This window comes from Carettochelys insculpta, chromosome 11, assembly GCF_033958435.1.
Source record: "Carettochelys insculpta isolate YL-2023 chromosome 11, ASM3395843v1, whole genome shotgun sequence".
NCBI classification, from domain to species: domain Eukaryota; kingdom Metazoa; phylum Chordata; order Testudines; family Carettochelyidae; genus Carettochelys; species Carettochelys insculpta.
The window spans coordinates 24,650,415-24,663,178 of record NC_134147.1 but is presented as its reverse complement, the minus strand read 5'-3'; the positions used below and the strand labels follow the sequence as shown (position 1 = coordinate 24,663,178).

Sequence of the window (12,764 nt, the reverse complement as noted above, 5' to 3'; positions counted from 1 at the left end):
TAGTTCTTATATTATGGGAACAAGTAAGTAATTTTTCCTTGTTCATTTTCTCACACCCCTCATAATTTTATATACCCCTGTCATATCCCGCCTTAGTCTCCTCTTTTTGCAGCTGAAATGTCCTAGTCATTTTAATCTGTCTTCGTATGGGAACTTTTCCAAATCCCTTATCATTTTGTTCGTTGGCATGATGACAATTTCAATAGCACCAGAGGTGCACTCGGCACTTAATAGATTAATTAAATAAATAGGACTGGTTCCTGCTGCAAGAATTTCACAGTTTAAGGTTCCGATAGTGTAGAGGGAGATGATAGATATAGATGTAGATCCCTTGGCAGGATAGGGACCTAAGGAATGTTCTTGCATTGCAATGATGTTGTGTTGTACATGAGGAGCTGTGTAAAGAACACAGTTAAAGTCAAGTCCACATCAGTGTTTTCCAAAATTTTTGCTAGCTGTTGTTAAATTAGGGATGTAAAATCCTGTTTAATTAGTTAACCAGTTAACAGTAGCTCCCCTGCCCATGATGGGCCCCATGGGGCTGGTGCTACCCTCTGTCCATAGCAGGCAGGGGGGCTACTCCAGCCCCTACTGGTTAACCATTCCCAGCATGCCTCATCCATTTAGGATGAGGTTTACCTGTTAACCAGTTAAATGTTAACAGTTAACATCCTTAGTATAATTTCAGATGTATCACCTTTTATAATCTATCTGTATAATCTCTCTCACTCTTTAATGTAGTCTTTGCATGAAATGTTTTTAAAAAACTGTTCTTTCAGAGATTATAGACTATCATCATTAATTCATGGCATTTTGCCTGATATTGTAGTTTATACAGAACATTTCTCAAAAGGAAAACAAACAAACAAACAAAAAAACCTAACAAAACCCCTCAATCCTCTGCCAGTTGGCTCATGCATTAATATTTTACACTAGAGTACACACTGACTCTGCCTTTTATTGATATTATACACCTATTGTTGAAATTTGTGCAAGCCAGTGAAAATTACAGTGATTTCACTGGTCTCTGAGAATAGAGTCTAAGTGATACAGACAAATAGCTCTGGTGTACCAGATGGGCTTCATATTTCATTTTTCACTGCTACTCTTGAAAACCACCTTTCAGCTTCAGGTAGTGTACATTCAGGCCTCCTGACAGGGTGAGGCAAAGGGGACAATTGCCCTGGAGCCTGGCGAGTCAAAGGGCCCCAGTGTGCCTGGCTTCTACTGCAGCAGTGGAGTTGGTCAGATCCTCAGTCCCCTTTGAATTATCATTGCAGTGCCATTCTGTACTTCTCTGAGGTGACTCTGCCACCACAGCAACCACAGGCAGAGGCTGGGAGGGGAAGGCTGTCTCTCCCTGGCAGCTGCACCCCAGAGCTGAAGAAAGTTACCTCCTTCCCTGGCTGCCACAGCTCTGCATCTCCCAAATTCCCTTCTCTCCTTCTTCTCATCCCATTGCTCCTTACCCCTCCCCATCTACCTCCTATTTCCTCCACCTCACCACACTGCCCCCTTCTGCCTTTTTCTATACCCTTCCCCCACAACACAGGCCCCTACATCTCACCTTACATGTGCATCTTCTCCAGGGTCTAGGTGCCTAATTAGGGGAGAGTATTTAAACTGCAGGGCACCAATCTCATAGTAGAGGAAAAGCAGAATCTTTATACTGGCACATTTCCTGGAACTGTGAACCAGAGTTCATTATGTCAATCCCTGAACCAATAAACTCTTGTCCTGTATGAAACACAGCTTATGTTGAGGAGCATTTAATAGGATTGCAGTGTTGAGTTTTTAGGGCAACCCCTGAAAGGTACTGTGTCTTACTGATTTAAGTGAGGCTGATTGTTAGCACACAAGGCCATAAACAAACACACAGGCATTATTTAAAATTAAGGGTTCTAAGGCCTGAAACCAGGAGCACAACAATTACAGTATTCTCTGGATTTCTACGTCCTAGACTGGCATAAAGCGACATATATTAAGGTTATGATATACTTGATTTCTAAGGAACCAACTACTAACAGTGTGTCAGTTGTTATTAGAAGAGGTATATATCACCCAGACATGACATTAAAGCCCAGTAAAAGCAATTTATTGACAATTAAAACACCATCATAGAGGAAAAAATTATGACCTGTAGTTTGGAGAGCAACTAACACATGGAGTCTCTGCATAAAGTAAAATATTTTCATAAAAATACACTGAGGACTTTACAACTTAGCTCTTTACTGTATAGAATTATAAATGTATTTAGGTTATAATATCAGATTGTTTTACAAGTATGGTATGTGGGTATGTGTATGGTATACATGCACAGTACAGATATCAAAACAAAAAGCAGTCAAGTAGCACTTCAAAGACTAGCAAAATAGTTTATTAGGTGAGCTTTCATGGGACAGACCCACTTCTTCAGACCATATCCAGACGGTCTGAAGAAGTGGGTCTGTCCCACGAAAGCTCACCTAATAAACTATTTTGCTAGTCTTTAAAGTGCTACTTGACTGCTTTTTGTTTTGATAGTGTATAGACTAGCATGGCTTACTCTCTGTTACAGTACAGATATGTGCCCATTCTCTTCCATAAAGATCCTCTGACTAACTAGCTTGACTAACTCTTTTTTTTCGTGATTTATAAATTGTAGTCTGTGCATTTAGTTCATATTAGAGATTAAATTTACTTGTTGGGTGAAACCTTATCTTACTAATCAGTCTCTTTCCTTTTTCCTCCATAGTTACAGATGCTTCTTTGTTAAATCAGCTAATGGCCATCACTATATCCTAGTCGTCCTAACAGTCTACAATAATGTCCCAAATTGATTATATGAGTAACATAACTCCAAATACCCATTTCTGGATGTGCAGATGGTTCGTTAGCACAATGCTAACTTTTCTCAGGCTAACACTATGACCACAACCTCTCCATTACTCTTTATTTTTATTATTTATTTATAAAGCTCCATAGCTTCATACAGAACTCTTTATTGGGTAATAGGTGCTGAACAACTGAGTAACTGCTGCAAAGGGCTTACATTCTGAAGGCAGAAATTTCTTTTGTCAACCTTTACGGAAAATAATTACACAATTGACATGTAACCCTATAACGTTTCTTGAAAACACAGTTTTCCCGAATAAAGTTATCTCCTGATTGCATTCGTCCCCCTTGTCCAAAACTGTTCAAGTGGTCTCTTCCCTCTGCTTCCTATTCACAGTTTCCTTTTCCTGGTCTCCTTTGTCAGACTGATCCCACGCTCATGTAACAAAACAGCGTCTGATGCTTCCTCTGACTTTTCAGGCAATTTTCACTACCTTTGTACATAGTAAAGATCAAAAGGAACCACTTGGCTGCTTATCTACTAAATCGTGCCGTATTTAAAAAAAAAAAAACCCAACAGGGAAAGGTACTTTTCCACTTCCCTAGTCTGCTACCATGCGGAGGAGGGAGTTCTCGGCGTAAACAATTGACGCCGAGTTTAATTAGAAAGAAAACAAACCTCCTCCCTGCCAAACAGGAAGAAGCAGCGCTGTGGATTAATACAAACGGAAAACTATCACCTATTGTGAAGCTATGTTGTGATACGTTTAACCCCACCCGTTCTCCCCGACAGGAACTGGTCCCCCTCCACACCACACAAAATAACTTCAGGCGACATACACGCTACGGGGCGTTAATTAAAACTCGCATTTGATTGGGGAGAACAACAAACTTGCTAAAATCTCTTGTCGTGGCGACTGGCCATAAAACTCTGCGTCTGCGGGCTAACACCAGCCTGTCTGCAGGACCCCACAAAGAGATACTAATGGAGTTGCGTGTTCTGCTGCAAGGAACAAGCTGGGAGCCCGTCACGTTACAGTTCCTATTTGTACCATTTAGCGTTGATGACGCATAGGCCGCAGTGAGTAAAGGTGTAGGAGGGAGCAATGTTCCGCTGAAAACAGCATAAGTTTCTCGCCGTGTTTTCCACTGTTAGCTAACTGAGCGCCTTGAAGTAATCTGCTCTTTTCCACTGATTCAGCTGAGTATTTCTGCCCCCGCCCCTTCCCCCTGTGGGCGGGGTTTCGCTGAGCCGTGCTCTTGCGTTACTTTGGACTGATAGTGAGAGGGTCTTTTTTTTTTTTTTTTTACTGTTTCCGTGGAGCCCACGAGCTGGGCAGGCTCTGCTTGGGGCAGAGTGTTTCCATTCTTGAACTGCTCGGCGCCGTGGAGAGGGGACTCGGCTTTCCTTGAGTTTTGTACTCTGATAGAATCAGCTGTGACATCCGAAATTGCGCCTGCTGCAGCCACAATGGTGGCCAAGGATTACCCCTTTTACCTCGCTGTCAAGAGAGCAAACTGCTCCTTGGAAGTACAGACGGTGACCAGCCCATCTAAAGAGACGGAGGTGCAGTCTGCTGAGATATTTTCTCTGTTTTCTCTCTCTCTCTCGTAGCTTTTATCATTCAAACAGAGGACACATGTTTGGGGAAAACTCAATTACTCTTTCGCTGTAAGGTGCTAAGGGTAGCCATTTATCTGTCCTTGTGCAGCTGTATTGCTCGCTAGAATGTGCATCCTCAGCCTGGAGTGAGGCAGACTCTTTATTAACAGCAGCAGTCTTTTGTATGATAAGATTAATCTTTGCAACCAACAGTTAAGAAACGGCTTATATATTTCAGTGCCTTAATATCAGTTATTTTTACTTGATAATTTTAAATTGTAGCAGAGAGTGAATCAAGATAAATGCCTCTTTAATAAATTCTTGATTATAAGTGTATCAGAAAACTTAAGCTTTTAACTAGGGATAACTTTAACTGTCCCAAAATTAATCTGGCTCTAGTCAGTGACAAATGAATGCTTCTAAAATGAGGGAAATTTTAAAAATCTGGAAAATCTGTAAAAATGATTACACCATTAATTAATTGCAAAATGGTGCAAAAGGTTTGAATTTAACTCATACAGTGGGCATTTAATACTACAATATTCTATACTCCAGTTTAATGTTTAGTCTCCATTGAATAGCTCTTTGGCAAAGAGAACTGTGACCCTAAGAATAGGTTTAGCTGGTATGGAAGAGGGAAAGTTTGTCTTTGGGACATTTCCCAATGAAAATACCATGTCTTTTCACTAGACCTGTTTGCTTGGTAATTTGAAGGTAGATTGCTAAATTGTGCCTGGTTAGTATTAATTTGATATAGTGGTATCAAAGATGATTGCTTCCAACAGATGAACTGATCCAAACAGAGAACTCCAGCCATGTCCCTTGTTTAAACAGTTTGTGTAGGTTAAGAGCCAATAAGAACATGCTTTTAAGTGTCAGAGTACTTGTATGTGTATATTTGATATTATGACAGTTGTGATATGTTTTTCTTAAGCAGATGGTGTTTAATATTTAACATAGGCAAATCTATCAAATTTCAACGATAGTAAAGTCTCAGCTATTGTATATTCAAAGAAAAGCCTAGAGCATAGGGATTTATCTTGCAATAGGTGCAACCAGGTAAGATTATGAAACACAAAAGCTTTAATCAAGTCAGTTGTTCTGGATTTCTACTCATTGGTTTAACTTTTTTACATAAACAAGAAAATACTCTTTATATTGCCAATCTGAAAAATTCTGTTTGCTTAGACGATTGCTGACTGGGAAAAATAAAGCAATATTTGCTGAACACCCCTTTTGTTGGTTCTGCTATACAGTATTAAGAAAATCTTTTGTCCTCCCTTCTCCCTAGCATAAAGATGGGTTTAAAGACACACACCCATCTTGCAGAAAGTAATTACAGGAATAGATACATGCAGCCCTTTCCCTAAAGTTTTTCAACAGGCACAGAACTCTCTTGTTCTCTAGCTGTGTGACTGAGCTGTGGCTCTCATCATATAGTGTGTCTAAGCAAGGCTATTGGGCGCCTTCTACCATTGTTTTGTATTACTGCATTAGCAAAGCAGCTAGCTGTGTGAGAACATTTAGCCTTGAAAAACTACTGCTGGTTGTTAATTGCTGACCTGAAGCTCATTTATCACCCAACACTTGCATAAACTTTGGCTTCTGAACTAAAATTTGCAAAATTAGAATAGCTTTTTTTTATTGCAGGTGTTTTTACCATCATAATTCACATTAATGTAAATATTCAGATGGGGAAATGTAACATTCTTTAAATACTTTTTGTGAGCAAGTGTAAAATACTGATAAATGCTATTTGGCTGTATGTGTGCAGGTATACTGTTTTGTATATGTGTGTAAAATACATAATATTTTAGTTCAATATATTTAAAGTCTGTATCAGTGTGCCCTTTAATCTTTTCCATACATGTGTGGATTTTTTCCAGCTATATGCAGAATGAATTTTTAGGTGCACCAAGGCATGTGCACCACCAATAAAAACTCAACCCAGCTATAGGCACTGCTAATCAGCTGGGCATCATTTGACTCTCTCCTGAACAGCTGCACAAGCACTCAGTTTCCTGGGTAAATTCGTCTGTAATGTAATATTTTACCTGCGTTCTAGTCAAAAATGTACTTTGTGAATTGAAGCGTGAAAGATGCATACAAAATGCTTTTACCCTTTATGCTGTCTGCTGTAAAGACACTGTCTCAAACTCATTTGCAAAAAACCCCAAAAGTTCAAGTGTTTTAAAATAGTTTCAGCCTAGCAGTAAGCACTTCCTTCTTTTCATATGTAATCATTAAGATGGTGAACCTTGTGTTTTGTGGTACAGAGCTTTGTTTTTTTTTTTTTTTTTTTTTTTTTTTGCATTGGAGTTACAGTATTCAAAGAAGATGGACACAACTAAAGTCATTCTGTAAAATGTCAATATTTTTTCTTAGACACGTTAAGAAACACATCCCCTCTCACACAGCAAATCACCAGGAAACAGAAGATGTAGTTGAAAAATAAAAATTTGGGGATTGTGACCATAGCTTTTTCAATTCCCATGTGGAATTGTTAGTTACTAGATCTATTGGAAAGCAAACAAAATGTTGGTATGACTAAGTATCATGTGAATAGCCGAATTAGTCTGTATCTGCAAAAACAACCTTATAGACTAACAGATATTTTGGAGCATAAGCTTTCATGGGCAAAGACCTGTTGCATCTGACAAAGCGGGTCTTTGCCCACGAAAACGTATGCTCCAAAATATGTTGGTCTATAAGGTATGACTAAGGAGTAGGATGGAGAATAATACAAAAAAGATTATATACATTAGTGGCAGGCTCCCACTTAGTGACTAGAAACGAAGACTAACTCATCTGAAGGAAAAAAGTGGATTCAGAGATTGGTAACTAGCAACTACAGAAATGGAAGAGACTGTGCGTTTACTAGGCCTGTCAGGGAGGAGATGTGTATGGAGAAATGAGTAGCAGAGACAAGTTAGGTCAAGCATTTCTCTCAACAGTATCTCATAACAGAAGAACAAAGGGACAGTCAAAGGAGCACAAAAGCAGTTCATTGTCAATGAAAGGAAACACTTTTTCAACACAATGCACAATTTGTTTATGGAACTCTCTGCTGCAAGATATCATTAAGGCCAAGAGCTCGCATTAGGCTCATTGGTTAATACCACTGAGATTCTGAAGCTACTGTGAGATTCCCCAACAACAACAACTTACTGACCTGCTGTCTTCATCTCCACCTTCCTGCAACAGACCCTACTCAGAGAAGCAATATTTCCACTCTTCTGGCAATTTGGTTTTCTGCTTATGCAAGTACAAACGTTGTGGTTGCTGCTTGTAAATATGAGTGCTGTCTCTGTTGTGGATAAAGCCATCATTACTATTTTATATCCGATCCTGGTACAATGGACTTTAGCATCCATGTGGTGTATATTCAGGTAGTTAGCTCTTTTTTCTGAACCTTGGGATGCCAGTGATGCATTGTGTCTTTGATACCTGCCAAGTGAGATGGTACTAGGTATCCACTTTATGTCAAGGTTTGCACTTTGGTGTCATGTAATTAATGAATGCTGCTGAATTAAATCCCATTCTCAGAATATGTTGAAAGAGGAGTACCACCCCAGGCTGCAATTTCCCAAATCCCAGTCAACATCATGCAATATATATGTTTTTGGGCCCATTAGGAGGTAACTTCAGACAAAGAAACTTCTGGAGTAGCACTGGCTCTTCATCTGAAACTTACATCTTAACTTGCTTTTCAAGTACTAAAACAAAAGCAGGGTTGTAATAACCAGAATTTATTTTAACCTATACACTATTCCTATTTTGTAGTTATGGGATAGAATATTAAGTTTATATTTGACCTTTTGAGAAGAAGGTACTGAGTATAAGATGTGGAACACAGCTTTCTTTTCAGAAGTCAATTTTATTACAGCTCCTGCTTCTTTCAAGTCAGGTTGAACTCAGATTTGAGTGGGAACCAAAAACTTCAGAACTGTAATTGAGGCAGAATATGAGACTTAAACTTTAAGGACTCCTGTGAAAAATCAGCAGAAAGCAAAAGGGTTTCTTTGCTTTCCTGTTAGAGGCACAGAAATTGCAGTATCCTATAGCTTAAAAATATTGACGTGGCTTGTTACGTAATTTGGAGATTGTTGACAAAATGCTTCATCTCCTGCTCAGTCAGTGTTAGCCTCTAGGTGACTGGAATTTATAACTGAACATGTCTGAGGAAACACACTAAGCTGTATCTACATAAGAAGCTTCTGTCGACAGAAGTTTTGCAGAGAGAAACCTCTTCTCAGAATGACTTCTGTTGACAGATTGCATCCACACATACAAGTGGATCAAAAGATCAGTCTGCTCTGTTGACAGAGAGCAGCCAGGCTGCCCAGCCTCTCTCTCAACAGGATGGCCAACCAGAAGCTCAGCAGACAGGGCTGCCTCGTGAACCAGGAATCCCTGTCTGTCAGAAGAAGGGCCCCGAGCATCTACATGGCTATTTTATTGACAGAAAGAACACTATCGAGAGGCATTGCACCTGAACCTGGAGAGGTATAATGCTACTGACAGATGTGTCAAGTTTTGTTGACAAAGTGCATTTTGTGTGTAGACATGCTGCAGTTTTTCATGACAAAAGCCCAGTTTTGCTGGGAAAAGGCTGCTGTGTAGATGTAGCCTAAAGGTTTTTCTTTAAATATAAATCCTGCTGGCTTTGGGCAGATGGTGTAATTCAACAGCAGGATCTTTAAAAGTTACTGTATTTTATGGAAAAATTGTTCAGAATGGTCAAGAACAAGAATATATGTTTCTGGTTATTTTCCCATACAGTGTAGTACACTGGCAGATCAGTACAAGCTGAACCTTGTTAATCCATCTGCTTGATAAACAGACAAGTAATGCATTACAAGAGTCTGGTCTGGAAAAGATAAAAGACTGAACAATGCTTTTGGATCCCAACAAGGATAAACATGATGCAGTGGTTTTTCAACTGATAATATAAAATCTTAATAATGTGGTGAGCATTGTGTTCAAAGGATGACAGAATCAAAGACAACACTTTCCCTTCGTGGAAATAATTAACTTGAGCGCATTTTTTGTCAGGTATTGAAGCACAGAGCCAAAAGGAAAGTCAGAACTATCTCTGTTTTAACTGAGTGAATGTAGCTGAAGTGCTGACCATCGATGCCAGTGTCTGCATGGCATTTGGTCAGTATGGAATTAACTTAATTAGGATCTGTGGTCTTAAACATATCTCAATGTTCTTCACATAGAATGAAAATCCAATATCATGCCTATGAATGACTTGACTCAGAGGCAGATGTTACAGTTTGCCCATTGTCAAGCCGTTTGATACAAAAATAGCAATTACCCTTGTAAAGGACTATAATTTACCCAAAGAAACATAATCTGCCTGTGTGGCTGCGTTTGTGTGATCCTTTGAAAAAAGTTCTTCCTGAAGATCTGTTCCGAAAACATTTCTTTTGAAAGACTGCATCCACACACACAAAAGCTGATTGGAAAAAAACCTGATCCTCTCTTTCAACAGAGAGCATCCACAGAGCCCCTGCTCTTTTGAAAGAATGGGCCAGGAATCAAAAAATCTGGCGCCATGCGGGCCGCTCCTCCCAAAAACAAACGAACAAAAAAAGCACCCGGAACATCAACGTTTTTTTTTTCTGAAAGAATCTTTCAGAAAAAGGTGCTCTTCCTCATTCTGGGAGAGGAAGAGGCCACTGGTGCATTCTTCCAGTTTAGTATAGAAAGTCTGTAGGGTTTTTCAAAAGAGCCCCAGCTTTTTCAAAAAAACTATCTTGTCTAGTCATAGCCATAGAGAATAGTATACTAAGCAGGTAATGTCTGATGATGAGGTTATTAATAGACTGCCTGAACAATGGAGTTGTTGAGCATGAACAGTTTTATTTACAGAGAGGTAGCTATGTTAGTCTGTATTCTATCAAAACAAAAAAGCAGTCATGTAGCACTTTAAAGACTAACAAAATAATTTATTAGGTGATGAGCTTTTGTGGGACAGGCCCACTTCTTCAGATCCTAGCTTTACCAGGACAGACTCAATATACAAAACACAGAGGCCCAAAAATTGTCATCAAGGTTGACAAATCAGAAAAATCATTATCAAGGTTGGCAAATCAGAAGAGCAGAGGGACGGTGGTGGAGTGTGGGGTGGGGAAGTTGAGTTAGTTAAAACATCAAAGTATGTACAAGAGCCCTTTTAATGGGTCAGGTAATTGCTGTCCCTGTTCAAACCACGTGTTAATGTGTCAAATTTGAATATGAGTGTTAGTTCTGAGCATTCCCTCTGTAGAGGGCTGATAAAATCCCTTTTCAGTAGAACACAAACTTTCAGAGCTTTTAACAAAATGGCCCACTTCATTAAGTGCTGTCTGGCAGGTTTGTGTACTTGGAGTTTTTTGATGTCTGTTAAGAGTATGTGCAGTCTGTCCTATATACATGGTATATTGGCATTGTTGGCACATGATAGCATGTATGATGTTAGTTGAGGAACAGAAGAATGTGCCCTGGTCTGGCTATGGTCTGAAGAAGTGGGTCTGTCCCACGAAAGCTCACCTAATAAACTATTTTGCTAGTCTTTAAAGTGCTCCTTGACTGCTTTTTGTAAATAATGTGGTTAGGTCCAGTGACATTTTCTCCAGAATAGATATGTGGACAAAGTTGGCAATAAGGGTTGTTGCAAGGAAAAGTTCCAGGATTAGCATTATTGTGGTATAGCCTGTGGTTGCTTGTGAGAATCCTCATAAGGATGGCAGGTTGTCTACAGGACAGAACAGGCCTGTCACCTAGGGCCTTCTGGAGTGTGGCATTGTCATTTAGGATAAGTTGTAGGTCTTTAATGCTGTGTTGCAGTGGTTTGAGTTGGGGGCTGTCGGTAATGACAAGTGGTGTTCTGTTAATTAGCTTTTTTGGGGCCTATCTAGGAGTAGTTGATTTCTGGGTATTTGTCTGGCCCTGTCAATTTGTATTTTTTTTTATTTCTCCCAGTGGGTAATTCAGGTTTATGAATGTTTTTGGTAGAGATCTTGTAGTTTTTGTCTCTGTCAGTAGGATCAGAGCGGATGTGATTGTATGTCAGGGCTTGACTGTAAATGATGGATCTTGTCATGTGTGCAGGATGGAAGCTAGAAGCATATAAGTAAGTGTAGCAGTCTGTGGGTTTCCAGAAGAGAGTGGTATTGATCAGGCCATCAGTGATTTGTACTATAGTGTCCAGGAAACATATCTCTCTCGTGGAGTGGTCAAGGCATAAGTCGATGGTGGGGTGCAGATTGTTGCACACACTACCGTAGTCCCTCTTCTCTTCTGATTTGCCACCCTTGAGAACAATTTTTCTGATTTGTCTACCTTGATAACAAATTTTGGATATCTGTGCTTTGTACATTGAATCTGTTCTGGTAAGGCTGTGTTCTTCTTCGAGTGTCCCCGTGGGTGCTCCACATTAGCCCAGCGCTGCAGATCGGATCTTCCAAGCAGTTTCTGCCGGACCGCGCATGTGCCGGTGCGCGCCCTCCCTTGCGCGCTCCTGGCCACGTGCGCGATCCGGTCCCCGCCAGTTCCTCTTAACCGCCGTCGGCTGCAGACGGAATCCGACTAGGCTATGGCCAAGTTAGTGTATTCAATGGTTTTAACTGTTTTTCTTTAAAGTTTTCAAGTTCTTAGGCTACTGTTAAGTTAGCCAGTTGTTATTTTCAAAAAAAGAAACAACAAGCAGGACGGCATTCAGTCCAGTCCTAGTAACAAGCGGCAGGCTATTGGAGAGGGGGAAAACAGCAGAGAGAAGGTGCTAAGTACCCCATTAACAACTGAAAGACTCACCAACAATGTCCTCTTCAGGATTCAAGAAATGTGAGTCTTGCTGAGAGGCAATGCCAGCGTCTGATGGTCACAGTCACAGCATAAGGTGCCTGGGGGAGTCCCATGTCACGCAGAAATGCTCCTCCTGTGCAAAATTAACAGCCAGAGCAAGGAAGGACAGGGAGATGCGGCTTAAAATGCTGCTCTTGGACAAGGCCCTCCAGCCAGACGTGCCGGAGCAGCCGCAGCAGGAGGGACCCTCCGGGGCCCATAAAAGGAAAGCTGCCTCCCTCACCCCATCAGCGCAAAAACGGAGGAAAGTCTCCCCAGCCCGATCCCTGCCGGCAGCAACAGCGAGCGGGACGGGAGGAGCACACAGCCCCCAGCCGCAGCAACAGCTGATCGGTGGCGGCACGGAGAGCCACGTGGAGGCGGCTCAGCCTCCAATAATCAAACAGCTGCCCCGCACCGCAGGCAGGGCGGCGGCTAAACAAGCAGCGGCACCGACCCCTGGGGAACCGGCGGTGCAGAGCGCGCAGGGACTGGAGGACACCGCCCGTGCGGC

At 41.0% G+C, this 12,764-nt stretch overlaps 1 protein-coding gene across 7 annotated transcripts in view; it reads left to right on the top strand.

Moving 5' to 3' along the window:
• Positions 1 to 12,764, top strand: part of ARHGEF3 (Rho guanine nucleotide exchange factor 3) — a 272,374-nt gene that overhangs the window by 200,098 nt on the left and 59,512 nt on the right. The window contains exon 1 of one of the 7 annotated variants that reach the window (XM_075005465.1): positions 4,157 to 4,381. The exons of 5 other annotated variants lie outside the window; for them this stretch is intronic. In XM_075005465.1, the coding sequence (XP_074861566.1) occupies positions 4,286 to 4,381 (96 nt within the window). In that variant the 5' untranslated portion in view covers positions 4,157 to 4,285. Of the gene's footprint in view, positions 1 to 4,156; positions 4,382 to 12,764 lie in introns of those variants that run through there. One more of the 7 variants, XM_075005464.1, reaches the window with a different exon arrangement.